At 35.5% G+C, this 27,716-nt stretch overlaps 3 protein-coding genes and 1 long non-coding RNA gene across 5 annotated transcripts; 1 reads left to right on the top strand and 3 right to left on the bottom strand.

Moving 5' to 3' along the window:
• Positions 1-204: 204 nt before the first annotated feature.
• On the bottom strand, positions 205-3,858 carry LOC121247063. 2 transcript variants are annotated; one of them, XM_041145397.1, is made up of 3 exons: positions 3,700-3,858; positions 1,443-2,398; positions 205-474 (listed from the first exon to the last, which is right to left on the bottom strand). In XM_041145397.1, the coding sequence occupies exons 2-3, from the start codon at positions 2,394-2,396 to the stop codon at positions 469-471; spliced, it is 960 nt and encodes a 319-aa protein (XP_041001331.1). In that variant the 5' UTR covers positions 2,397-2,398; positions 3,700-3,858; the 3' UTR covers positions 205-468. The 2 variants fall into 2 exon arrangements, with proteins under 2 accessions (XP_041001331.1, XP_041001330.1); XM_041145396.1 differs by lacking the exon at positions 3,700-3,858 and adding an exon at positions 2,512-2,940 and having other exon boundaries at positions 205-476; positions 1,442-2,407.
• A 4,109-nt stretch (positions 3,859-7,967) lies between these two features.
• LOC121246286 (RAP domain-containing protein, chloroplastic) lies at positions 7,968-11,230 on the bottom strand. The gene is made up of 3 exons (XM_041144389.1): positions 9,063-11,230; positions 8,855-8,937; positions 7,968-8,381 (listed from the first exon to the last, which is right to left on the bottom strand). The coding sequence occupies exons 1-3, from the start codon at positions 10,885-10,887 to the stop codon at positions 8,289-8,291; spliced, it is 2,001 nt and encodes a 666-aa protein (XP_041000323.1). The 5' UTR covers positions 10,888-11,230; the 3' UTR covers positions 7,968-8,288.
• A 10,924-nt stretch (positions 11,231-22,154) lies between these two features.
• Positions 22,155-23,161, top strand: LOC121247841. Its single transcript, XR_005937294.1, has 2 exons — positions 22,155-22,589; positions 22,968-23,161. It is a non-coding gene; the product is annotated as an uncharacterized LOC121247841 (long non-coding RNA).
• Positions 23,162-24,184: 1,023 nt separating this feature from the next.
• LOC121247840 lies at positions 24,185-25,207 on the bottom strand. The gene has a single exon (XM_041146300.1). The coding sequence runs from the start codon at positions 25,058-25,060 to the stop codon at positions 24,725-24,727; it is 336 nt and encodes a 111-aa protein (XP_041002234.1). The 5' UTR covers positions 25,061-25,207; the 3' UTR covers positions 24,185-24,724.
• Positions 25,208-27,716: the final 2,509 nt, after the last annotated feature.

Raw genomic sequence — 27,716 nt, 5'->3', positions numbered from 1 at the left:
AAAAAAACTCACACGTTTAATATGACACGTTATATTATAAAATTAATTTTATTATAAAATAAATTTAATATATCACATCAAGTTCCGTCAATTTGTAAATTTAATCAAACCATCAAATTTTTATGAGGGTACTTGTCCCTTTGAAATCTCTCAATATTTCGATGAAGAACGAAAGCCAAAAATCTAGGAGGGGCTTGAGGGAAAAATAGTTGATGGGTTATTTCAATTTCATTCCAAAGGTCTCAACAGATTAAAAGGATGGGTATGCAATCTAAAAAGTGCCGCCCAACTACATCACAATAACACGAGCATAATTATGCATGCATAGAATCCCTAAACGTTCAGCTTGCATATAGATGAACATCAAGTTCTCAACACTCGAAGACAAAGTCACGAGTTCGAGTGCCTATTTAACTATTATTCTGAAGGACGACTACTGTGAAACAGATGACAGCAACAATGCAATTTTTATTCCTGCAAAGAACAAATTAAAATCGTTTAGTTTAAGAGAATGCAATATTTAAATAGTCTCATAGTATATGTAAGTTGAAGGTTTGTCAATTGCGAATATAAAGTGAGGACATTCCAAAATTTAAGGGATGCATGCATGATGCCAAATGTCATTGAAGGTTACCAATATCCATTCCAGTCTCAATTTGGAACCCTTGCCAGCTGCTTTTGTGGAAAGAAAAATCTCCCTTACTTTGTTAACTTATGTAAGGAGAGCGACTAGTGTATCGAGAGACTCGTCTTTCTTTACGGCATAACCCGAAAAGAGTTGTCTAATGTCTTTCTACTTCAGTCAGTGACTAATAGTCTTATTCAACAATTTAGTGGTCGCCTTCGACTTATATAAAAAGAAAAATGCTAGGAGGCCCGTTTTGGGCTCCACTTTTTTTCCCGTTTGCATTTTTTATTTTTTATTTTTGACTTCGTGATTAATAAAATATTATTTAATAATATTGTGATTTTTTTTCTTTTTTTAAAAAATATTTTTAAAAGTGTTAAAAAAATGATGTTAAAAAAAATGTCTAAAGATTTGTTGTTTTTTTTTTTCACATTACCATGTACCATTGTTACAATGTATATTTAGGTGATTCAACTAGTTTCCAAACTAATGTACAAACATATATGGATAGAAGAGCCCTATATTGTCACCAGAAAACATGAAAAGAGAAAATAGATCTGTTTAGATGATACATGCAAGAAAAAAGAAGATGGAGAATGAAAAACTATCTCAAATTTGAGACCTTCGTACTTAATGAAATTAGAGCAGAATTAAGTGAAATTTTATTTCTCATTATTATTTAGCCAATAGAGCAATACATAATTAACCAATCTATCAATTCATTCACAGATAAGTTTGTGAGCATAAGACAGCACAAGATTAAAAACTAAATTTATATATTGGGTCTCAGTAGAAAGTCATAGAGCTAACATACCTCATCATCATCATCATCATCCCCACCATCTTCTTTGTTCTTCTTGAGACGAGTGGTACCACCCTCCCTGCTGATGGGCAAATTCATTGCTCCAAAGGGTGTATCTGCATTAATATGTCCTTTCAAGGTGTAACCAGTACCTTTTCCCCTAATCATGTCCCAAAGTGCAGAGCCAAAGTCCTTAGGCCTGAAGGTGATGGGAATATCAATGTAACTTATTCCATTCTTATCAATTTTTGTAGAATTTGAAAGTTCTGCACCTCCAATGCTCACATCAGAAAGCCAAACCTCATAGTCTAGTGAATTTAAGCCCAAGTCAAAGTCATTCTTATTTTCCACTTTCAAATTAAGAACTGCAACAGTTTCTTCAAAAGAGAATCTCTGAAATTTAATTTTCTCAAGATCAATATCCGGCTTGTAAGGTATGGGGATCTCTCCAGTTTTCTCAAGTGGTAGTGTTAGCCTACCGAAAACAGGCACATCTACAATGAGGTCAACCTCGATCCTATATGGAATGATGCGTCCGGGCTTAATATCGTCATATGTATTTTTTATGTCATCATAAACCAGATTAACTGGTATTTTGACAGTCTCTTCACCATGTGCATGGATTGTCCCAGCGTCTGGGATCAACCCTGAAACAAGTTTCCTTCCATCACTCTCAATCAAATAGTTTATGTCAATCAGAGGGATTGGCACGGGATTTGGGTTCTTTACGAGAACATCGACAACAATATCTGCCTTCTCAAGATTGATATGAGGGATGTGAACCCCCGCAACATCTGCAGTAGGCTTCCCAAATCCAATAGCTTCCTCAATCTTCTCGCCAATGTCATGAATGAAATCCTTCACCTTCTCAATAAATCCACCTTTATCTTCATTTTTTTCATCTTTCTTGTGCTCTTTCTCCTTAACATCCCTTTTAACAACTTCAGATGTACCAGATGAAGCCATGCCTTAATAGCACCGAGATCCCAGATGTTAAACGAACATGTTTTAGAATAACCAGGACAAAAGAAGCAACAATTTTTATTCTTAACTTGGTCTGTAAAAAGCACCAAATTAAGTAGACAAAATGGCAAGAAATAATGAATGAACTAGAGTGAGCGCACTTTTGTCATTGATCATCAAATAAAACTCTGCAAATCAACAAACATGACACAAGCAAAACCTAGATTGTTTGTAGAACAGTAAAACATACATATAAATGCAAATGATTGCTTTCGTGCCAAAAATGCATAAGATATGAGTTCAAAGTTCATTGCTGCATGGACAAATAAATTCTTATGCTCATTAATGAAATTCAGTCTGTTTCCTGTAAAAAACAAAAAGGTTCCAGCTTCCGTTTTCATTACAAGGCTGCATCAGCAACTTTATTTTTTATCATTTAATTATTTGATAAGAAGTAATATCAAGAAATCATTGATACATCTAAAGTTGACTAGAGGATTACAAGGTAAAATAGGCATTAAAAAAAAGGATTAAGCCATATTTGGTGGGGGGGGGGGGGGGGGGGGGGGGGGGGGGGGGGGGGGGGGGGGGGGAATCGGATTGACAGAGTTGAAAATTGTCCAAGTTTCCATACAGATCATATTCAAGCCTAACATATTGTTAATATTATCAACATTGCATTGAACATACACGAAAGTTTTGATCTAGTAGACTAGTATCTTGAAAGTTAATGATGCGGAAATACCAATCATCCAACTTCCAGAGCAACACTGTAATCAACAGCGATTTAAGCACAACAACAAGAAGTAAAAGAATTACAAGATGGCGTATTGATCATGCACGCATACAATATACAGATACATAAACAACGAATTAAATGGATCAAGGACCAGGATCTGGATCTGCATAAAATGATAAAATGCAAATGATCAGAGCATGAAATGAAGCAAGAATACAATATACAGATACATAAACAACGAATTAAGTAGATCTAGGACCAGGATCTGGATCTGCATAAAATGATAAAATGCAAATGATCAGAGCATGAAATGAATCAAGAAATCGAAACTGGTTACAGATCACATAAAGTGGACTGCAATCAAAGATGATCGTGCTATTTTTTTTTTCTCTCTCTCTGAAAAGTAGATGAGTGGTCTGAAAAAGCCACAATCAAATGTATCGTAAAAATAAAACGATCACCGCCGGAAATTGTAAATAATCATGAAAACGAATTCAATAAAGCAACAACAGCAGAAACAATCTAAAATGCACATAATTGTAGAGGCGGAAATATACAGATATATACCTGGAAATTGAAATGAGAGAATTTGACATGAACTTTGTTGTTTAGCTTGCTTTTGTAGAGACTACTATCATCAGGACCAGAGTCTAGAACAGAGAAGAATGGAGCGAGGAGCCCATGCAACGGTTTGGGCTTGGATTTGAAAGATTGCAAAGTAGGGTTTATCATTTTTGTACGAGTACGACGCGTACGTACAATTGTACGTACTAAATGGCAAAATATCAATATATTTTTTAATTTCAGTTTCAAGTTTTGAATTTTAAAATTTTTACTGGTTGACAAAGTAGACATATAAGGAGAACGCTATAAATACAAAAAAATCTCATATATTGATGTGGCACACTGTGTCATGTCTCCCCTTATTTTTTGTTTTTTCTCTTTTTTTCTCCCATCCCCCGTGCTACCTCTCTTTCTTTCTCTCATCCCCCGTGCTGCCACCCTTGCCCTCTCCCCATGCCCATTCTCCATACTAACCATGGTGGTTGGAAACCACCTTAGAGTGGGTAGAAGATACCGACGGTCCAAGCAGCACCGTTGGCATGGAGCTCACAACAACTCGCCATGCACGTTGGTGGTCGTGAGCCATATTTCGCACACTGTATACGTGGTCGACCACGCACCACTGGGTGATTGGGGTGGTGGGATCTAAACCGATGGCTTGTCTTTTGGCCGTCTATGGTGGTCGAGAACCATCTTGGGAGGACAAACAACGCCAACAAGGAGGGAAAGGGGAGGGGGAAAAGGGGAGGGGAGGCACGGGAATAGGAGGAAGGAGGGAGAGAGAGAAAAAAAAAAAGAAAAAAGAAAAAAAGAGAGACGTGACATACTATTAGGGTGTCGAATCAATGTGTGAGATCTTTTTGTAGAATTTCTTTGTGTCTCTAGCAGCTCCTAACTTATAAATATAGATACATTTTTATTTTTGTATTTAACCAATATTTTAACCATAAATCGATTTTATAAAAATAAATCTACAAATTGACGTGGCTTAATATTGTAAATTAAATTATAATTTTTTTATTATAAAATAAATCTAATATATTATATGAAATCATGTTCGTTCGTAGAGTTATCTCTTTGTGATTGTAGTTATTTTTTTATTTATATTCATAAACTTGTATGGAGCAATGGGCCCACCGTCTAATTTTATTAAAAATGATAAGCCGACGACTTATATACAATTTTAATACAACTTAATGATAACAAATTAGTTTTTTAAAATTTTCTTTGACTTTTGATTTAATTTGATATTAATGAATTTTTTTAAAAAAAATATTTTATTATAAAGTGGTAATTTTGAGCGGCGTTAGAGCTATAAAAATTATTTTATAAAAATAAGCTTAAACTGATGAGTGATGTGGTTTCATTTCATATATTAGAACTATTTTATAATAAAAATAATTTTATAATTTAATATACATATCATATCAAGCTACGTCAATAAACCACATCATACACTGACGTAATTTTATATAATTCATTAAATTTATTTTATAATAAAAATAATTTTATGACGTTACGTATTACGTGAATTTAAATTTCAGTCTATCTTGAAGACCGATTGAGATGGTTTAGAGTTGTACATCGAACAGATCCTAGTCATTATTTGCCATTGCCTTTTTCTGACTGCAATTTGCATGTGACAGAAAGTTTTGAAGGAGAAAAATGCTTTTGCTGAAAGGTTTGAAAGGTGCTGAAGCTGCACGGAAAAGATTTGATGAAGAACTGAAACGTTATGCCACAGAGAATGTGACTCGAGAGAGGAAATCCGTCAGTCATTGGAGGATGAGGTTCGCAGATTGACCCAAACAGTGGGGCAAACTGAAGGAGAGAAGCGGGAGAAGGAAGAACAGGTTGCACGGTGTGAAGCATTTATTTATGGGATGGAAATCGAAATTGCAAGCCTGCCAGGTACGAAATTGCAATCGAATTGCTCTAAAATAACTTATGCTTTTTTTGGCCTCCCTTCCATACTCAATGCTGGATGATTGTAGCATGACTGGTTGGAACTATTTCGTACTAATAATTAATAAGAATTTTATTATCAAGAAAAGACAGATCGTACTAACAATTATGTGGATTGAAAGAGGAGCGCTATCAATGATGGGAGACTGCTTAATTAGCTCTTTTGGCTTAGAACACTGAATTTGATTGTGATTTAACTTTAGTATCACATGTTTTTAGTAAAAAAATGATCATATGTTACATAAAAAAAAGTGATCATTTAGACCTACTTGTAAAAAAAATGGTCATTCAAACCTTTTTACCTTCGATAACCATTGGATTTATGCATCCAATCCCATTAAGGCTCTATCTTTGACCCTGTTATTGCTATCGTATAGTTTACATCGAAGATATTTCGCTGTATTTGTAGTCAATTGTATTTGTATTGGAAATCGAAACAAATACAGAAATAGAAAAAAAGATGAATCGATAGCAGGTTCTCATTTAATAATTGGATCAAGTAGGCCATTGGAATTTCTAAGCTGGTTCACAACTAGGTTTATTATTCTTGTTTCTAATTAATTTTGTATTATCGTATCCTCCTAGCATAACTAGTTATATAAAATCAAGAAATTAGTGTAAAACCAAAGTCAAATACAAAACAAAAACCAAGAAAGTTCTTCAAAAGCCATCCGATTTCTTAAATTTCAAAACAAGGATCATTGTCTCTGGTCCTTCTGAAATTTCAATCGATTAAAATTCTCTCACCAAATCCTAGTCCCAATGAAAAGCCTTATTTTAATCCATTACAAATTCTGTTTAATCTCCAAATCTTCATAATCCTACTCAGAAACCACGAAAGCTCATTGTATGTATGTCAAATACGTATCATTGCACCCTCCAAACTTAAATTCAAAGCGTTCGTCGACGGAGAAAGAGAGATAATAGCATCCTGTATATTGAATACCTGCAATTGCGCGGGAAAATCATCATAGAAATCAAAGAGTACTGATATGGCTGGATGGTATACTTTCTTTCCTCTTATTAGTGCCGAAGACTACTACTACAGGAGTATACTGATGCAATCATATCTGGAGCAACTCCAACGTGAACTCGAGCTCGACCGGTATCGGCAACAACAATCCCAATCAGTTCTTTTTGAGGAAACCGTACTAGTCGAACAATTCACCACCGATACTGTGGATTACTCGCTACTCACATCCTTCTTGAGAGTCGAAAACTCGTTCCTTTCGTCGTGGCATTGGAACCCGCCAATTGACGTTTATGATGACTACAATTCAAATACATGCAAGAGAACTGATTTTGATGAATGGTTTTTTCACTATTCCGATTCTGATTGGGGACGAAGAAATAGACACCTATACTAAGCAGGTGATCAGCTCGTTTAATAGCATCCTGTATATTGAATACCTGCAATTGCGCGGGAAAATCATCATAGAAATCAAAGAGTACTGATATGGCTGGATGGTATACTTTCTTTCCTCTTATTAGTGCCGAAGACTACTACTACAGGAGTATACTGATGCAATCATATCTGGAGCAACTCCAACGTGAACTCGAGCTCGACCGGTATCGGCAACAACAATCCCAATCAGTTCTTTTTGAGGAAACCGTACTAGTCGAACAATTCACCACCGATACTGTGGATTACTCGCTACTCACATCCTTCTTGAGAGTCGAAAACTCGTTCCTTTCGTCGTGGCATTGGAACCCGCCAATTGACGTTTATGATGACTACAATTCAAATATATGCAAGAGAACTGATTTTGATGAATGGTTTTTTCACTATTCCGATTCTGATTGGGGACGAAGAAATAGACACCTATACTAAGCAGGTGATCAGCTCGTTCATGGCAGCGTACGAATCTTATCTAATGCCTAGTTTGGATACTAAGAATACATCACTACTATTTATTATTTTATTATTATTTTTCGTTTATTTTTCATTACATTTTCATTAAGATATATATATACATATAAATATATATACCTATATAAAATATATTTTATCATTGTTCTTAGTGCTCAAATTTTGGAACTGTGTTAGAGCTACAAAAATTATTTTATAAAAATAAACTCAAACTGATATGACTTCATTTCATATATTAGATATATTTTATAATAAAAATAACTTTATAATTTAATATACATACCACATCAAGCCACTTTAGTAAACCACATCACAATTCATATGATGCATTAAATCTATTTTGTAATAAAAATAATTTTACAATATGACATATTGTGTGAATTTAAATTTCAGTCTGATCTTGAAGACCGATTGAGATGGAGTTATACATCGAACAGATCTTAGAATATTTATAACTATTATTATATGATTCGCTTGCTGTGTTAATTTCCATCAATGTATCGAATTTAGAAAAAACGTGTATCAAATTGGATTGGATTGGATTGTAACTATCAAACCAGGAAGCTCAGCTGACTTTGCAGACCATGACACTAACCCTCGAAAACATTTCCACAGCATGCATGGATATAACCCTCGAAAACAAATTCCGTTTCAAGGAACTTAGATTCTACTCAACTCGAAGATACATATCTTCCTTTTCTTTTAGCGACTGCCGAAGTTTCTCTCTCGGTTCCTTCACATTCTTACCATTCTCCGATCATGCAATGTTGGCGGTGCTTTCACCTAGGTGATCTTTGAGAATTTCTCTTAGGTAGTCTAGCTGTTCGGAGCCACCTTGAAGTTCCTCCCACTAGAAAATATACACCCGGAAATCCATTTTATCAGTTTCTTTCAAGAGCAGAAAAGAAAACCAATAAGAAAAATCACTTTGTCCAATAAAACATGTAAGAAATGGTATGCCATTGATGAACAAGAGTTGTAATCATGTTTTAGGTTGTTTGTTTTCCAATGAAAGTCCACCACCTACTCATTCTAAGTTGTGTTGGTTTGGGTGCTCAAAGGTTGAGAGCATTGGATCCAGAGTAACACCAACCATATACAAACTCTGGGCAGGCTATTGAGCAAGGGCATAAATGTAATCGAGCAAAAGAAGTATTTTACAAATTTTTCATTGTTAGCATCATTTTTATAACTTATTTTTGCCAATGCCCTATTATTATATCTTGATTTTGTTAAATTATACCATGTAAACCAGTTAAGCTCATGTCTACCAAGGCAAAGAATGATGGAATTTCCAACAGAAGGTAAAATGAGGAATCTCACCTCCAGATGAGACAATGAATAGATCTTCCAACCAGCAGCAGTAATGTAGCGGCGCTTCAGCATGGTATGTCCTAAAGGTGCCCCTGCAGCAAAGAAAACTAAGAACATCAACTGAAAGCTAAATCATCACTATAAGGATGGTCAAATAACTCCATGAATTTCATCAGATGGAACATGCTACATCATTATAAAAGCAGGAGATGCCCACCCGTATTCCTTGAGAAATGAGTTGGCCCATCAATCTCCAAAGCAACCTTCTTTTCAACTAAAACTGCATCTAAAGTATACCCATCCACAACATACTCTCGGACCCAATCGAGGCCAGTGTTAACGAGAAGGCGAGCTACCTCCTTCTGAAAGGATGAAGTGATTTTATTATTAAACCTCCTAGTTTTTCTTGCACGGGCAATTTTCTCCTCGAGAGCACTCGTCAAAGATAGCTGAAGATGTGGGTATTCTAGATTCAAGCACTGGTTCACAAGATGAACTTGAGAAGCAAACATGATATCCTCCCTATACTGTTCTGAAATCCTTTGCTCCTCAAAGTGGCTCAGAGTTCTCCATATATTAGAAAAGAAAATCCGGTCCATTTGTCCAAAAACAGCACAAGACCAAGCAATATTCCCAAGCTGACCCCTATTAAAACTGAGCACGGGAGATCTTAAAACTCGATCAGAGTCAAGATCTTTACTGCTGTCCTCGCTGCTTTCTTCAATACCATCTACAGTTCTTTTACTTAAGCAGCATTTAAATTGGCTAGAGTCCTTGAAGACACTATCTAAAGACTCGAGCAAAATGTCAACAGGCTCATATAAAGAGGCAAAAGCCCACAAGACTTGAGCAAGTTCCTGCTCATGGAAAGTGTGAATTATATCTGCCGCCCTTTTTGACAATTCTGAAAAGAGATTAGGGGCAGAATGCTGCATTGATGCAAAAGCACCCGCAACATTAGCAACATTCTGAGAATTGAACTCTCCAACCTTTGTCAAAGCCACCTCAGCAACTCTATCCATTTCAGATAAGTAAAGCAGCTCACCTCCAATCTTGGACAATGCCCATGAGATATTTGAGATACCTTGAGCTGAACATTCTGGTAAGGCTGTCATAGCAATACCCACAAGCATTGACATCTCTCTTCGACGGGCAAAAGCCAGCCTATGCGTTTCCATCATCGAAACCTTCTCCATATTCTTAGCGATACGATGAAGTGCAGTAGCAATATTCAAAGGAGAGAGGGGTGAGGGGCTCAAGCCTTTCCCAACAGCCACGATTGTCTCTGCCGTAACCTCCAACACTTCTTCTGCAGTCTGCGCTTCTATAATAGCTCTGTTCAAATTAATTTCTTTCCTACGATCAGAAGGCCCTGAAAATTGGGATAGCCTCTGAACAAATTCTCCCATTGAGTGCTCCTTCTTTTCTTCAAACATCCCACCTGCCAACATACTCACCTGCCTCATTAGGTCATCAACATCATCAACAGCCTTCATATCTTGCAATTCAGATTCATCCTCCGGGTCATCAAACACATCTTCCTCGACTTTAATATTAATTTTCTCTTTGTTTACCATCTTCTTTTTGTTCTTCTTCTTTTTCTTCTTACCAGTAATTAAATTCTCCATTTTACGAGTCAGCCCCCTCACCTCAATCGATTTGAGCGCAACCTTTCTCGCCCTCACACACCAATCCATTCCATCAGTGTCTTCCAGCAACTTTGATTTCTGCCATTTTTTCTTTTTCTTGGGAGGTTTGATGCCCAAAGGTTCAACCTCCCCAAGGAACTCCAATTCCCAGTCCCTATTACAATCTTTTCCTTTATCATCATTGGCATCACCATCATCAAGACTCACTGAGCTAACAGCGTGATTGTCTCTACCCAGATTTAAGCAATTTCTTCTCGGAAAACCTACCTTGGGTTTACGGGTAAAACACCTAGCTCCCGATTTTAGCATTGGAAGCGTATAAACTAGTTTAGGATCGAAAACGAAGGGTTTTAAGCAAACTTGGTGTGGAAATGTGTTCAACAACCCTTCCATACTTTTCCTATATATGCGTGTATATATACTCTGAATATAAATTGCCCACTGCTACCGCAAGTGCCCAATTCCCAAATGAAGAGATATCACAAAGTGTGGAGAAAGTGAAACATACCCATCAAAGAAATTCCACTGCTTGTCAAGAAAACCGAACCTCTAAAAGCAAAGATTTTTGCTTCCCTCGACCTCTTCTTTGATACTTTCGCTTTCGAGAAGTAGGTTGTGAGACAACAAAAGTTTGAGAGAGCCACCAGAACTGAACCGAATTCGACTGGATAGAACGGAGATATTGACGATGCTCCAGTTAAACGGTGTGTCGTCTCCCCGTCAATGGAACTTGCGGTGCAGGGGTGTAAATTTAAACCGGACCGGTTGGACCGGTTTTGAACCGGTTCGATCCGAAACCGGTTCTTAAATTATGCAAACTAGTCGGAATCGAACCGGTTCCGTTTCTACGATTTTTGAGAACGGACCGAACCGGACCGGTTGGGGAAAAAAAATAAAAATTAATATTTTATATATAAGTTTTATACAAAATATTTTATATATATAAGTTTTATATATAATATATAATTACATGTGAAATTTTTATATATAATTATATATCATATATGAAATAATTTCATATTATAATCTATAAAATAAAAGTAAATCTTAAAGATGAAAATTTAATTGATCTTATACTTTAAACATAAAATATATATACTAAATTATATTATATATAGTCTAATATATTATATAACTATACTAATATATAAGTTTATAACTAATACTAATATATATCTATACTAACAATATAATATTAATACTATTATATAGTCTAATATATTATATAGCTATATTAATATATAAGTTTGTAACTAATACTAATAGTCTAACATACAATATAGTTATAATAATATATAACTAATACTAATCACTATAACTAAATCACTATATTCTATTAAATGTATTACAGATTTTAGTAGTGCAGATTTTGTAATAGAAACAGATTTTTAGAACAGATTTTTTGAAGCAATTTTTTTTTTAACAGATTTTTATTTTTTAATAACAAATTTACATTTTAAAAAATTAGAAAACCGGATCGGACTGGATCGGAAATCGATAAAATTGAAGATACCGGTTTAGAAAGGTAACCGATGCGTAATCGATTTTAAAAAATATAAAATTTGTATATACCGATTTGATCTTAAATTTTATTTAAAATGGGACTGATTATACCCCTATTTCCGGGATCCTGAAAAGAAAACGAAAAAACATTCCCTCCGGATTTGAGGAGTATCAACGGTAGGCGTTGTCCCAGCTTTTTGCGCATCAAGCCCTCTCATATTCTATTAAAATAAAGGAAAGAGATTTCTTCCTCTCTTTTTTTGAGGTAGAGATTTCTTTCAAGTTATATTTGAAGATTTTTTTTTTTAAAATTCATCCATAAATATGATAAGTGTCCAAATATGTGATAAGTACGTACTTTTTAAAAAATTTAAATTAAAAATCTGATGTGTCCTTTCATTAAAAAAATGTGTTTATGAAATGGGGTAAGACTCGCCCATGCAGAGGTGGGTCGACCCTTTCCCGCACCCTGCCTCGATGTCAGGGGCAGGGGCAGACCTCTCATCTGCCCCCTCCACTCCAATAGCGCCCATGGCCCACAAGGCTCATCAATTATTTCTAAACTTAAAAATGATTAAAAATATATTTTTAAATCTAAATTATAAATTTAAATTTGTAAATATGATAATAATTTAAAAATTAATAACATAGTTTTAAATTTGTTAGTACATATTATGTGTAAATTAATTTAATCTAATGTGATCTTTATGTAAGAAGCCAAAAACAATACAAGAGCCTTACTTTAACAATATGTGACTCTTGTATTACTATGCATCGTTAGACTATTTGTAACTTGCACAAACTTAATAAAACTAATACCGAATATTAGTAAATATGTATTAATATATATATACATAAATAGTGGGGCGGGGTGGGCTGGCCCTAGGATTTCTCATTGCGTGGTTTAGAGGACGAGGGCGGGTAGCTGGGTGTGGGGCCCTGCTGCCCATCCCTAGTTAGAAGAAACTTCCTCCATCCTATAGATAATTTTGTCATGAAATAAAATAGTTTTTCTTAACACATAATTAAAATGTATTGTGCAAAAAAGAAGTGATTTGTACAAATTCAAGAGTGCAAGTCTTTTGAAATAAATATAACCCACTAAAAATAATTAGTATTTTTATAGTGAGTCCTATTTCTTTTAAAAGATTTGCATGAAACTTATTAGGATTAGATCTATATATAGCATTACTTCTCTCATCCCGAGGTCCTACCAAATAAAATGCCACGACTTTATAATTTTGAAGAGAAACATTACTAGGTGGTTTGCACTTGGAAACAAATGACGAGGATATAAAAGCAAACTCATCCCATCAAATAGGATAACAATTAACAATGCAGAGTGTATTAGTATACAAAGACAATTTGTGATTCTTAAAACGAGCATAAGGCCCGTTTGGATGCAGAGATAGACGATTTGTGATAGTTAGACAAATTACACACACAAAAAGAACATCAAGGACATAAACCTTCCTATCTCTAAGCAGTCTCGACATTTGGAATTTTCATTGGGTAGCAAAGCAAAACACAAGGAGCTCGTTATTCTTTGGGAAGATGTGGCTACCATTTGGAAGTTGCTTGGGACTCTCAACATAACCAATAGTAGACACCCACAAAAAAAATAATGGAAATTCATGGCCAATACAATACCATAAGGAGTATTCAATCAGTTGCTTAAAAATTAAATAAACTTTTCTACCTTCCAAATTATTCGACATTTAAGAACAAGGATGGAAAGAAACATTAAAAATATGGGTGGTGCTACTCCCACCGAGGTGAGCCACCGAACCGCTACATTTTTTTTTACTATTTTTTTAGATCTTTTAAACATTATCAAAAAAATAACAAATTCATTAAAAAAATATTTTCTTAATTATTAAATAAAAAAATAAAAATAAAAAATAAAAAAAACCCAATCAATGAGTTTTATGATGGATTTTATAGGTAGGCATAGTGTTTTTTAAAAATAACAAAAAACCAAATTGGATTATTAAAGTGCTCAGGTCATAACTATAATTGGACGGGTTTTGTTATGCATCAACCACTATTCACCTTCATACCTCATACTTGACAACTTTTTCTACATTTTTTTTATAGGGTGTGCAGTGAATAATGAATGATGAGAATAATTATTCATAATTGGACATAGACAGGAATAATGATATCCTTCCAATGTCTTTGACAGCAGATACTTCAACCATCGATCGGAAATGTTCGACAAAAAGACTAGGAGAGAAGATAGAGTTTACTCCAAAACTCTCCGTTGACCGGAGAGGGCTCGCCAGAACTAATTTACGATTTTTATCCATCATTTACTTAGAGTCGTAAAACAATTATAAACTAACGTCATGTTTAGACACTTGAAGTATCCCATAAGAAAAATACTACTTGTCCTAACAAATGGGTACCGACATTTATTTATTTATTTATTTTTAACTTAGTGATTAAAGAAATATTTCTTAATAATGTTGTATATATATTTTTTTAAATGTGTAAGGGTATTAAAAAAATAAATGAAAAAAAGACCAAATGGCCTTATTGAGACCCATCCTCGAGCTACACCTTTGAGTCTTTGACTCATTTTATAATTTTGTGAATAATATCAAAATTATTTGAGTGAAGATGTTTGATTGGATTTTAAGAAATGATATAGAAAAAGTTAAATAAAAATATTATAAAGTTAAAAACGGTTTGAGTATAATTTTTAATATAATTTTTGTTTTGAAATTTGTAAAAGTTGAATTGATTTTTGTGTTTTGTTTTGAGGTTTTGTAAAAATTGTATTGATTTTTGTGTTTTGTTTTGAGGTTTTGTAAAAGTTGTATTGATTTTTATATTTTGTTTTGAAGTTTTGTAAAAGTTGTATTAGTTTTTATGTTTGAATATGATTATGTATTGATTAGATAAAAATGTTAAAAAATTGAAATTATTATTATTATTATTATTTTATGTTTAAGTGATGTTTGAAAATAAAATTACGAGAAGTTTTGATAATTCTATTAGTGTCCAAACATACCCTAATTCAGGTTAATTGTAGGTTTATCATTTTCTTTTTATAAAAATGCTCATAATTTAAAACACGGTTGTCTAAAAAATTATATGTGTTATAAATGAAAAATGATAAACCTTCAATTATAAATGAGAATTATATTTACAGTCTTAAAGTATGCAAGTTTCGCGTACTTCTTTTAAAAAAAGTTACTAATTTCAGGATCCATATGAAAAAATTAATTTTTAATTATGGACCACACTTTTTCAAAGAGAGTGTGTAGGGTTTGTACAACCTAAGACTATATCCAACATTACTTATTAAAAATACCATCAATTTAAAACATAGTTCTATAAAAAGATTGTAAAAATGATTGTATGTAATTATTACTCTTTCTCTATTTCAACTACCTATATTTGTAAAATCTCCTGCATCCCACTCTCTATTTTTTTCTTATTATATTAAAATGAATTTTCTTCATTCTACAATTATTAGAGAAGAATAGTTGAAAACACGATAAAGATAAAAAACTTTTATTTAATAAAAATTTGAAAAAAATGATAAACTCATTTTCAAATAATGATAAAAAAATGTAGCAATAATAATAAAAATATAAACCAAAGTAGGAAAAAAAAATTCAAAATAGCTTAAGAAAATACATGTTCAGAACAACTATTGTCACATTTCCAGGGGAAAAAACGTTTAAAAGAACTAAATTAAGAAGGAAAAGAACAATAAAGTAAATTTTGCTACAATAGCCTCCCTTAATTTGAGAAGCTACGTAGCGAAATTAAACTCCTTCATCAAAATACTGCAATAAGGTTTTAACTGATTTTTTTTAAATTTTGGCTAAAAAATCTTTTGATTAATTCTACATGGAAGTCTTAAATATTATACATCTCCACCTAATCAATATGTGATTTGTTATTTTTTTACTTTCTATCTTAATGCTTAAGAGAAATTCTTAGATAGAAGGACAAATTAAAAATGATAAATCATATATCGGTTAGGTGGAAGTGTGTGCAGGTGTAAGACTTTCTTATAACATTTTTAAAATCTTTATAGACTGTAGGATGTTGATGCTCTTAACTAGCAAACCACACTGAGTTCTAATTTTTTTTATTATTTAATTTTTAATTTTGTAAATTTTTGCAATTAAATTATTTCGTTAATTTATCTAAGGGCGAGGTTGTCATGGCATTATTGCTACATGAAAATCAATCGGAATGCGACACGTGGCACATTTATTTAAGAAATAATAAAAATTCTAAAGATATAAAAGTGCATAAAATATTTTACTAGTTGAAATAATTAACACAAATAGGTAATGCAAGTGCTACATGCACTAAAGTCATCTCTCAAATCGTTTTTTTCTCACAACTGCCTTCTCAAAGGCGATAGGGGCAAAGATGATTGAGGTGAATGTGATGTAGTGAAAAGTAGGTAAAAAGTAATAATAAAATAATGAATAGTAATAAGGTATTATGAGAATAGCTCAGTACCCAAATTAAGAATAAGTCTCCCTGTTTCATAGGGAGGAGGAGGGGGTAGTCTATGCTTTTTACAACGGGCAAAGAGTGTGAAAATTGAGGGATTAGAGAAGATATGAGAGAGGCTAAAGTTGAATGACGAGAAAAGTATACCCATCAAATTTCAATCTACCACATCAAATGGGCTAGGAGGAAGGAGAGGAGTCTAATTGGGAAAGTTTTCTTCGATCGAAGTATTGGGAAGGAAGTCATAAGGACAACTATGGAGAAGATTTGGAAGGTTAGTAGACCGATGATTTTTCAGGAGCTTAGATCTAATAGTTTTGTAATTTCCTTCACTAATGTAAGGGATAAAAAGAAGGTTTTGGGGGAATGCCCATGGTTATTTGATAACCACTTGTTTGTTCTTAAACCTTATGTTGGAAATACCCAGATACATTCAATGGATTTCTTTTATAAGAGCTTTTGGATCCAAATGTTCAATCTATCACTGGACTATATGAACCAAAAGATAGGTGAGATGATAAGGAATATGATTGGGAAGGTAAGTGAAGTGGAGGTTTAGGAAGAAGATGTAGCATGGGGTCGGTATCTACGGGTGAAAGTTGATTTTGACTTGATGAAAACTTTAGCAAGAGGAAGAACAATTAATCTGCAAGGTGATAGTATGTGGATACCCTTCCAATACGAAAAAGTACTGAGAATGTGCTTTCAGTGTGGATGTATTGTGCACAGAGAACATAGGTGCATTCAGAAGAGTGGTAGTGAAACTCAATTTGGTCCCTGGCTGAGAGCAAAGTCTGTTGGAAGAAGAAGAAATGCGGAGAAAAGGAAAGAGCTGGGGGTGGAGGAGGAAGGGGGTTTACAACCTGATTTGGAAGATGACTGTGAAGCGACTCAAGCAATAGGTTTTGAGAGATCTTTAAGTGTAGTTAAGGGGGAGTTCAAGGGTAGAATGAAGAGTTTGAGTAACTTGGTTACGGAAGGGTTGAAGGAAAAGGGCCTGTGTGAGGAGAAGAGGGTTGGTGAAGGGGACTCAGAGGGTACTAGCCACACTCCATTAGCTTGCAGTAGTGAGTCTCTATACAACAAAGGATTTGAGGCAGGAGACATTTTGTCTCCATATTTGTTCCTTATCTGTGTAGAGGGGTTGAGTACTTTGATTAACCAGGTAGAAGCTATAGGGGATTTAAAAGGGGTGTCAATGGCTAGAGAGGGTACAAAAATCATTCACCTACTCTTTGCAGATAACTGCATTGTCTTTGGACAAGCTAATTGGCAAGAATGGAGGAGGATCAAAAGTGTGCTTGAGTTGTATGAACAAGCCTTGTGCCAGAGCTTAAACAGACAGAAGACTTCCCTGTTTTTCAGTTCCAATACTCAAAAGAGATGAGAGAATTAAAATAATTAAAGATGTTGGAGTAGGGGTGCAAAATAATTGTGAGAAGTATTTGGGGCTACTAATAATAGTGGGGAGGTCTCAATATAATATCTTTAGAGGGATAAATGATAGAGTGTGCAATAAGATAAATAACTGGACAAAACAATTCCTCACTCCCTCGAGGAAGGAGGTGTTGTTGAAGGCAATGATACAAGCAATCCCTGCATACCATATGAATATCTTTAAACTTCCTAAAAGGTTATGTAAGGAGATAGCAGCTTTGATAGGCAAATTCTGGTGAGGTTTAAACAAATTGATAGAAGGATCCAGTGGAAGAGCTGGACAAAATTGGGGATGATAAAGTCTGATGGAGGCTTGGGATTCAGAGAGCTTAAAAGCTTCAACCAAGCTTTATTTGCTAAACAATGTTGGAGAGTGCTTACCATGCCTAATTCAGTTGCATCAAAGGTACTATAGGAAAAATATTTCAGACATATTGAGATTTTAAAGGCCAAGCTTGGTGGTGGGCCTTCAAAAAGCTGGGGGTCTGTGGGGTTCTTTAGAGCTGTTGAAATGAGTGGTTAGTTTGGAGGGTTGGAAATGTTGAGTAGATTAGTATTTGGGGAGACAAGTGGATACCTAAGTCATCTTTATTAAGCATTCAATCTCCTATTAAAAATCTTAATGCAGATGCAAAAGTGAAATTTTTTTAGTATGAATGGTATGTGGAATTACAAGCTGGTAAGGGATACTTTGTTGGAAGATGAAGCAAAAATTGTGTGTGGCCTTCCTATTAGTCAGGCTAATTCCCAAGATAAAAGGATTTGGGCTTTCACAAAAGTTTGGATCTATAGTGTGAGAAGTGCAAACTACCTTGAGATGTGCATAAAGAGGAGGGGAAAAAGGGGTCCATCTGATTCTAAGGTTGGAAAGGGTGGCTGGAGCAGTTTGTGAAATTTAAACACACCAGAGGTTGTGAATATGTTTATGTGGAAAGCAGTGAGTAATAGCTTGCCTACAGTACAAAATTTAGCTAGAAGAAATGTGGTAGAAAACTCATTTTGTCCAGTGTGTGGTCTGGAAGAGGAGTCTGTTTGTCATGTATTATGGAGTTGTAGTGCAGCTGCAGATGTGTGAGCTGAGAATTACAGTCCTATACAGAAGTGGCATCGAGATGAAGGGGATTTCCTTTGTCTGTGGTAGTTGATGGCGGAAAAGTTACAAAGTGAAGAGTTAGATGTTGTGACAAAGTTATGAGAAATATTTGGCTGAGAAGAAATACTTATGTATTTGAGGGTAGATTCAAAGGGCCTGCTGAGTTGTTTGTACAAGCTCAAGAAAACCTCTCAGAGTTCAAACAAGAGCAAGTTATAGTAGTAGGGAGAGAAATGGCAGGACAGTTGAAGGAGGAGAGGCTAGTTGGAAGACACCAAAAGCTGGTTTTGTGAAAATAAACTGGGATAAGGCTTTTGATTAAAAAAAAAGGAGAATGGGTATGGGAGTAGTGGTGAGGGATGAAGAGGGAGAAGTGTTGGTATTCCTGTGCAAAGCAATAAAAGGTATTAGTAATCCAACTCTTGCGGAATTACATGTTTTGTGGAGGGCTCTAAAGTTGTGTGCTGAGTTGAACTGAACAAAGGCCATATTTGAAGGAGATGCATTGACAGTAATTAAATCTATAAATAACTCAAGAAGCAGCTGGGAATGGAATGAACAGATAGTTGAAGATATAAAACAAATTTTATACAGTAGACAAGATTGGAAAATACAACATACTTATAGAGAAAGTAACAAAGTAGCTCACACACTAGCTAAGATAGCACTTACTGTTAGGGAAGAGAAGATTTGGATAGAAGAAGGGCCTTTGGGCATATATACTTTTGTATTTTAGGACAAACCACGTAATGGTTAGTTTTTGATGAAATATAGAATGGAGGTTTCTGTTTCAAAAAAAAAAGTGCTACCTGCACTAACATGATGACTAAGAGCTTGAATACGAGGCTATGCATGCATTCCATACCCAACTCGAAGTGCATAAAATGATCATATATATTGCATATCATGTACTTGGAGGATTTGTTATTTCATTTGCAGATACGAATATTGCGATCATGTATGTTACAATTTTTTTATTGGTTATGAACCCCGCAGCAACAGAAGGCTTTGTGATAATGGAACCGGAATGCGAAGAGCTGGAAAGGGTTTGAGCCATCCATCTTGCACTCGGCTACACCCACTGTTCGTTTTCTTGTCTTTCCTTCAAACACCGTCAGGCATTTTCTTGTGCTGGAAGAGACCCAGAAGCGGAATTCTCGGTGGCTTAAGTTCTTTGGTGGATTTATGGATTTCCAGTCGGCCTCTGCTAAGCTTTCTAGTGAGTTCAACGATCGAAGACTCACCTTCCCCTGCTTGTCCACACTCAGATACATTACCCCCCCTGAACATTTATCCATATAATTGCTAAACCTGTCGAGCATGCAGATCAGGGGCTTAAAATCTCATGTGTTAGCAGCTTGAAGCCTATGATATTCTGTGTTTTAGATAACTCCAATGGCTAGATTTGTGGCTGCTCTCTTGGATTAGTCTCGTTCTTTGCTTTTAGGGAAATGAATGAAAAGAACAATAAAATCGCAGATGTCATTAATTGGACCAATCTCAAGAACAGTGCCAAACCGAGTCGGTCATATTTTTGCTGTGTCCGAATTGGGTTTGAAGTTTTTCGTTCTGAGAGGTTTTCATGGTATCACCATAGCCCCATGATACGTATATCCCACCCCCCTGACATCTTTCATCAATTAAAAAACCTTCCATGCATATGCTATTCCATGTCCTCCTATGTTCTGAAAACAAAATAAAGGAATATAAGAGTTACGTACCTATGAAAGCCAGAAGCAGAACCAGAAGTGGATTTCCAGCCAAAGTAAGCATTGTACGTTGTTGATTCACCACCTTTAATATCTGGAACCGAGTAAACACCTCTGTCATTCAAATCCACAAAGTCAAGACTGCAAAGCACCTGCGATTAGGGTGTCATCAAATGCTGTCATATGGGGAAAAGCTTCGCTTGCAGGGCATTTGCTTGTATCGCATTTAGAGCATTGCCTGCAAAGCCGATCACTCTTCAAATCTGCAGCACCAATATTGACAGCAGCATGAGTCATCGCCAGCACAAGTATCCACTCGATGGAGAAGCAGTTTTTAGCCATGTTAGTTCTTTTGTTTTGCATAATTCTTTGGTTGGGGGGTTGACATGTTTATATTCTCCATCTTTTTCTTGGTTTTATCGATTTTGCTTGTTTCTTTTCAGATGAATGAAATATATTTTGTTAATCCCGTCTGGTTGGCAACCATTATTAATCACAAGGAAAAAAGATGGAGTCTGTTCTTTGCGGGGTTGTGATTGGTACCCTTGGAAGATTACATCCACGAAGCTGCAGTTTTTTTTCAGTCGTCATATGTATTCTTAATTCTCTTGTTTTGGATTCCTGTCTTAACTTACTTACTATTTTTAAGCGCTTATTCCGTGATTTATAGTTTGATTTTAAATCCCTGAAGTGAAAGTACCCAAGAATCTGCTGAATAGTACTACCACTGTAACGAAGCATTGGCAAGTGCAGACAAGATGCTCGGCAACTGGATTCCATAGGAATTCTTCATTTGTCTCCGCTAAAAATCTTTTTATATATAGAAATAGCAAGCAAACAAGGTAGCAGGCAACTGGAGCCATGGTATTTCTTCATTTATCTCTAATAAACCCTTCAAAAGTTATGCATTCGGGTTCAAGATTTGCTTGAAACTTTAAATAAAAGAAGATAACTGGGTTGGGTTCGTGGTCTGTTCACGATTTAAAGGGGCTTAATTCTTTGTAGGTTTTTTTTTTTTTTTTTCCACTGCCTCTCTTATAGATATATCCAATTAAAATTATATAAAAATTGGAGCTTGACAGTATTGTACTGCAGTTTGTGACATAGGTCAAACTTTATTACTATTTGTTAGTTCAGCTCATTGTCTTGGAACAAGATGACCACTGAGCCAAATTGCTAACATGGGACAAAAGGGTGAAATTGTATTAATCAAAAGAGCAATGATATGCATCAGCCGCACTTTCTGCACACTCAATGTGATTTTTTTTTCTTTTTTCTTTTTCAACACGGCTACAACGGCTGATGTAAATAATTTCTCTAATCAAAATACAGTACAGGTAACAATTGACAAGGAAATTACCTTTCAGTCCATATCACCTCTCTCTCTCTCTCTCTCTCTCTCTCTCTCTCGCCTCTTGGAGTTTCCAATGTTCAAACCAACTCTATTTTCCACCAACCAGCAAGAAAGGTTTATTCTCAAGGTATATGCCTTTTCTCAAGGTATATGCCTTTTAGCCTTTTAGGTCATCTTTGAGATTTTTGTAGTTTTGTGGTAAAATAGGGCTTTCATGGTATTGATTGGCCACCAAATACATATGCTCTTCTTCTTGTCTTAGACTAATGGCAGACACCCTTCTCAAACTGTTACTTCAACTACTCTCTACTTTTCCCCATAGCTCAAGGCCGGGGGTAACATTTGTTGTGCAGCCATGGATATGTTTGTTGATGGTCATCTAATCGATATCTTAATGTTTGGCATGAACATATGACATAATGGTTAGATGCCCATCAACGAACACATCCATGATATATTGCGTTCCTCTCCTCCTCACACACTCCTCTTTTGCTCCTCAAAACTCTTTTCCTTGGTAAGCCAGCTTTGTGTGTGTGCTTTCTGTAATTTATTTATTTAGAAGAATTTTTTTTATTTTAGTTCTTTATGCATTTGCCTCCTGATCTCTTGCTTTGAAGATCCTCGTATCTTCGTTTCTATGTTGCAAAATTGATACCCGTCGTGCCTGCAATACATTTCTTGGTTGGTGATATTTTCATTGGATTGTTAACTGTGGCAGAACTGGAGAAGATATATGTCATAGGACAGCAGAACAGTCAGAACCATCTTTGTTCTTGTTGAAGAATCTCTGCCTATAAAATGAAATACCAATATTTATTGTCTGTGCATTCTTTTCTATGTATGATGTAACAACTCAAGAATTTCTCTGCATTATCCATGGATATTGCTGCAGACTGGTGTCTGTTGTTCAGGAAGCATTCGAAGCCACTTGTTGGGAAGCCGAATCCCCACCGTGTGCACAAAGACTTCTGGGGTCAATCATTTCAAAGCGTGGATGTTTCGTCTTTACAGTGTCCGTTTTCACAATCTTTCAGAGGTGGTGACCGAGGCTGTGCTTGAAATCAACTCTGCTCTTTTAAGATCCATCCCACAATTCAAATGACGTAGGCGTTGTTGCATAAAGTCCCAGTATTATTGTTAGATTTCATATTCTTAACATAACCCCCCCATGAACGTATTTAACTGCATAAAAGGATGTTAAAGAAGGCCTTAGGAAAGAAAAGCATTGATAGGCGCTACGTCCAAATGAACTTGATTGTCGATGACAGAGGTAGATGCAATAACTGAGAGGAACTGAACTTCTTGCAGCATGCGAAAACTTCATAGATTTGGTTTGGGTATGGAAAGCCGTTCAGAAATTGAGAAAAGGCCGGAGCATGAACTCTTCCTTGATAGAGGGGAAAAAAAAAAAAAACAATTTCTTTTTGTGAGGTTGTCATTGTCAAATGGGTTGAGATTATGAAGGAATTATTGCGCTAGTTGAGTTCGATCACCAAGTTTAACGGTATCAACTACATCCACCTCCTCGGCCAGTGGCAAATCAGACAAAGAATGTTTATTTCTACCTGATCTCTTCTTACGTCTCCTTAGAGCTCGTTAGCCCCGTTGTCCCGCCTGCATGCAACCGTTAGACGGACTCTCCGAAGGATTGATTTCTGAGGATCACCCCCAAGCAGCCATCGCAGCAATGAAGTTGTCTTGATCCCCTTGTGACAACAACACCAAAGTTCCCAAGTCTTTGGACTGAATCCTTCATAGTGTTGGGTTTTGTGCTCTCCCTGTGCAATGCACATTGTCTGGAGTACTAGACCGTGCACCCTTGATGCGGGGAGAGAGAGAGAGAGAGTTGAACGTGACACTTTCCATTCACTTGAGTTGATCTCAGGTTAGAAGTTGGAAGATTGAGTTGAATTTGACAATGTCATAGCTTTTTAGCTGTGGAACTTTGAAGAAGACTGTTTGAATAGAACAACTTATAGTCTTAGACCCATTTGGTAAATTAGGTGATGCAATATTTTTTTAGGTTTTTTTTCTAGTGCTTGGCTGAGTAGTGCAGAGGATTTGGGCCTGCAGATCTGGCATCGTTTTGCCGTTCAAACCAACAGCTTATGCATCGAAAACAATTGATTCATATTGTCAGATAACAATACTTCAAGACATACACGCACACGCACATGTAAAGCATATCATACAGACCACAGCCATCTGCAGCAATACGCTACTGATCAATTTCCAAACTAAATTACACATCTAAATCTGCTTGTGCTTGGATCCTATAGTTTTAGGTACGCGAATCCGAGTCCAAGAGAACCAAGGCGGGCCACTCGGCTTCAAAGTCGACACCTTCACACGACTAATTTACATCGAATATAGCTCACAGACAACCTTGTTAGGCCCGGAACAGTACTTGGTCGGACTCAATATTGGCTCAGGTTGGCTGGGCATTGAACCTTAAGCAGGACTCGGACATGATAAAGGTGGATATTATTATATGTATGCACTACTTGCACCAATACAAACATGTTCTAGCTGTCTCAACGTCCCCCTAATTGCGGGGAATTGAATTGAACAAATCTATATAACAGTAACCAAAAGAAAAAATGACAGACCAGTTCAACATGATTCGGTACAATGACTGAGGATGCCTTTCTAGATACCCCCAGAAACACATGAGAACAATCTATGGCTCCTAAACCGCACAAGTCGCTTGGGAGCAGGTGCAGTTTCCATTCTCTTACCTTCAGGCGGCGTGAATCCAACTCCATAGTCTCCTACAGACCTGTGTCGCCGGTGGCCATTTCTCTCAATATGCAAACCGGCACCAATCTTCTGGGTCGAAGGAAGCGTATATACATGACTCTGATCATTGATGTAGAAGTCGGCTATGTTGTAACTTTGAGCATCCCCAGAGGAGAGACAGCGGTATTCTCGGCGAACTCTGTTTCTCTTGATTGCCTTGTAAACCATGGGGATCAGACCCTCCATCTATGACCTGTTCTTTCTTTATTGGAATGAAATTAGAAGGAAGACAACATGTGAAGGAGTTCATGAAATGTTAGAACTTTAGGCTTATTGGGTTAGTTGGTGCTTGATATATACCGCCACACGATTTCTTAATTCTGAGAAGCATCGAAGTCTTCCACGCATCATTTTGTTGTTTGACTTTGAAACGAAGAATCGAATCGAATTGAATCTCACGTAATTATTATAATTTTTTTAAAAATTTTTATATAAAATATAATAAATAATTCAACTTTTTTAAATATTTGAATAAAAATTATATTAAAAAATTATATTATAATAATATTTTATTCAACTTTCAATAAAACATTTCATCTTATCTTAACTGAACTCCGTAACAAACGAGGCCTTCCTTCTATACATCTCTCTTCTTTTTTTTTTTTAAATGGTGAGTAAATATATAAAATCTTAAATTTAAATAAAAAAAAAAATTCCCAGTTAGCTGTAAAATGAGTTATATAATCGTTGTAGTAATATCATTATTTTTAGTCATTTGCCCACCAAATTCTCTTCAATTTCTGGTAGCAATCAAATCTTGGAAAGTTGGTGTGCACTGTTGACGATGCCAATGTCATTAGCTTCCAGTAATTCGTCAAGGAAAATTTGGCCTGATAAAGGCATTTCTTTCTTAAAAAAACTGTTAGGCATTTAAAAGGCTTTGTTAAGGTAAATCAAATCAATAATCGTCATTGTTTCTGTCATCGCCATCCTAATCATGAAGTCATAGTGGCATATAGAAGTTGGACACGCCACAAATAAAGTCTAAGAATTTAAGTTAAAATACAATCGGAAGATATATATATATATATATATATATATATATATATATATATAAAGCAAGCTTATCTTCTTCGAAGTTGATTGGGTCTGGCTCTTTATGTCATCCATTTGCCAGGTCAGAGAAGAATCTGCTTAGCCCTGCTCTTCAATTCTGCGTGCTAAATTCAGGTAAATTCAGCCAAACTAGGCATGCTGATTGGCATTGCTGACCCAGATCTTGAACCTGAAGTCTTATCTTCTTTGAACTTTCACCAGCGCTGTATAATGACCAATCATGACGTTTTTCTCCTTTATAAAATCTCTTTCTGCATGATAATATCAGACATATTATTTTATGTTTCTTTCATTTTTTGGTATTAATCCACTAGTTGACTGAACCAGAGATACTTGTGGTTGTTGTACACTGTAGCCTGTACCGAACAGCGGCCATTGTTGTCCACTGTTGGTCTCTCCCAAACACAGTCGACTGTGTTTGCTAATTCTTCATCACTACATTAATGTTGAACGACAATATATTTCCCTGTTTCAAGTGAAACGGTGTCTATTTACTATGAAATACACGGTATTTTAATAATTTATGTTGAACGACAAGATGTTTCTTTATTTTAACTGAAACAGTTTTTATTGTAAAAATACAGGAATCCTAAGAATGGGTAGAAGCCCAGATATACAAGAGCATCACCTGAGTATTTTTTTTTTTTAATAAAGATAAGAGATCATATGTCCAAGAGTATTCTCAATTTTATTAAAAACCCTCACTTATAGTGAAAGAATACCATGTTAACAAACAAGACTTTGTGCCCTTGCAACACAAAAAAACAAATCATAAACAACAATCAAACAAACTAACAACCGTCCCAAACCTAAAATTCACTTTCTATGCCTCCGAACATAAGGGAAACCTCCTCTATCCAATCTAATAATTTCTCTAATGAAAGAAGGAAGCTCCGAAACTATGTACCAAGACCCATTAACACCCTGAGCACCTTTCTTTGCTAAGCCGTTCGCTGCTGCATTAGTTTCTCTGAAGGAATGAGAAAAAGAGTAATTAAGATCTGCTAATCACCTTTGAATTTCCTCCAAAAAATCTTTCATATACCAAATGCCACATCTCTTCCTCCTAAGCCAGTGAATAATAAGCATAGAATCAAGTTTAATCTCTACATCTACGTAACCCAAGCTGCAAATATGCCGAAGACCATGAACTAATCCCATCAATTCTGCATAATTATTTGAGTTATGGCCAGTAGAAACATCAAAACCACAAAGAAACTCCCATTTTGAATCACGAATAACTCCATCCACATTTAATTTTACCCTACCCTCCTTAGGACGATTCCACCGTACCATAAAAATATCCCAGTTACTCGGCTTAATTGGCACACTAAGGCACCGTAAAACCTCTTCATCCCGTCTACTAAGGCTTTTAGTTTCTTTCAATTTAATACAAAAAATTCATGGAAGCTCATTCCATACAAATCAATTACAACCGACTAATAGGGTATAGTATTAAAAAATAATTTTCTAAGCTCTTTCATTGATCACTTTCAATTTTCGAAGCTTCTATTATTTTTTCCCCTCCAAATGCACCATCGTAGGCATATTGAGACTATTTTCTATATTGCTACAATATGGGAGTTATCCTAAAAACCTCTTCAAGAAGCTAGAAGATCTATCACTCTTCTCGACATCACCCAAATTAGTCTCACCTGAGTGAAGAACTCATTCCATAAGGTTGTGATAATTTCGTAATGAAGTAATCAATGATCAATAGATTCTCTATTCTTTTTACATATGCAATACCACTATATGATAATGAATCGACGTTTCTTTAAATTGT

The sequence above is a fragment of the Juglans microcarpa x Juglans regia genome, chromosome 1S (assembly GCF_004785595.1).
Source record: "Juglans microcarpa x Juglans regia isolate MS1-56 chromosome 1S, Jm3101_v1.0, whole genome shotgun sequence".
NCBI classification, from domain to species: Eukaryota; Viridiplantae; Streptophyta; class Magnoliopsida; order Fagales; family Juglandaceae; genus Juglans; species Juglans microcarpa x Juglans regia.
This window is presented reverse-complemented; position numbering and strand designations above follow the sequence as displayed.

Excerpts from the sequence above, each read along its gene's own strand:
- LOC121246286 (XM_041144389.1), bottom strand. The coding sequence starts at position 10,887 with ATGGAAGGGTTGTTGAACACATTTCCACACCAAGTTTGCTTAAAACCC. Across the intron at positions 8,938-9,062 it reads TCATTTCTCAAGGAATACGG|GGGCACCTTTAGGACATACC; the intron begins GTGGGCATCTCC and ends TCTTTGCTGCAG. Across the intron at positions 8,382-8,854 it reads ATTCATTGTCTCATCTGGAG|TGGGAGGAACTTCAAGGTGG; the intron begins GTGAGATTCCTC and ends TATATTTTCTAG.
- LOC121247840 (XM_041146300.1), bottom strand. The coding sequence starts at position 25,060 with ATGGAGGGTCTGATCCCCATGGTTTACAAGGCAATCAAGAGAAACAGA.
- LOC121247063 (XM_041145396.1), bottom strand. The coding sequence starts at position 2,396 with ATGGCTTCATCTGGTACATCTGAAGTTGTTAAAAGGGATGTTAAGGAG.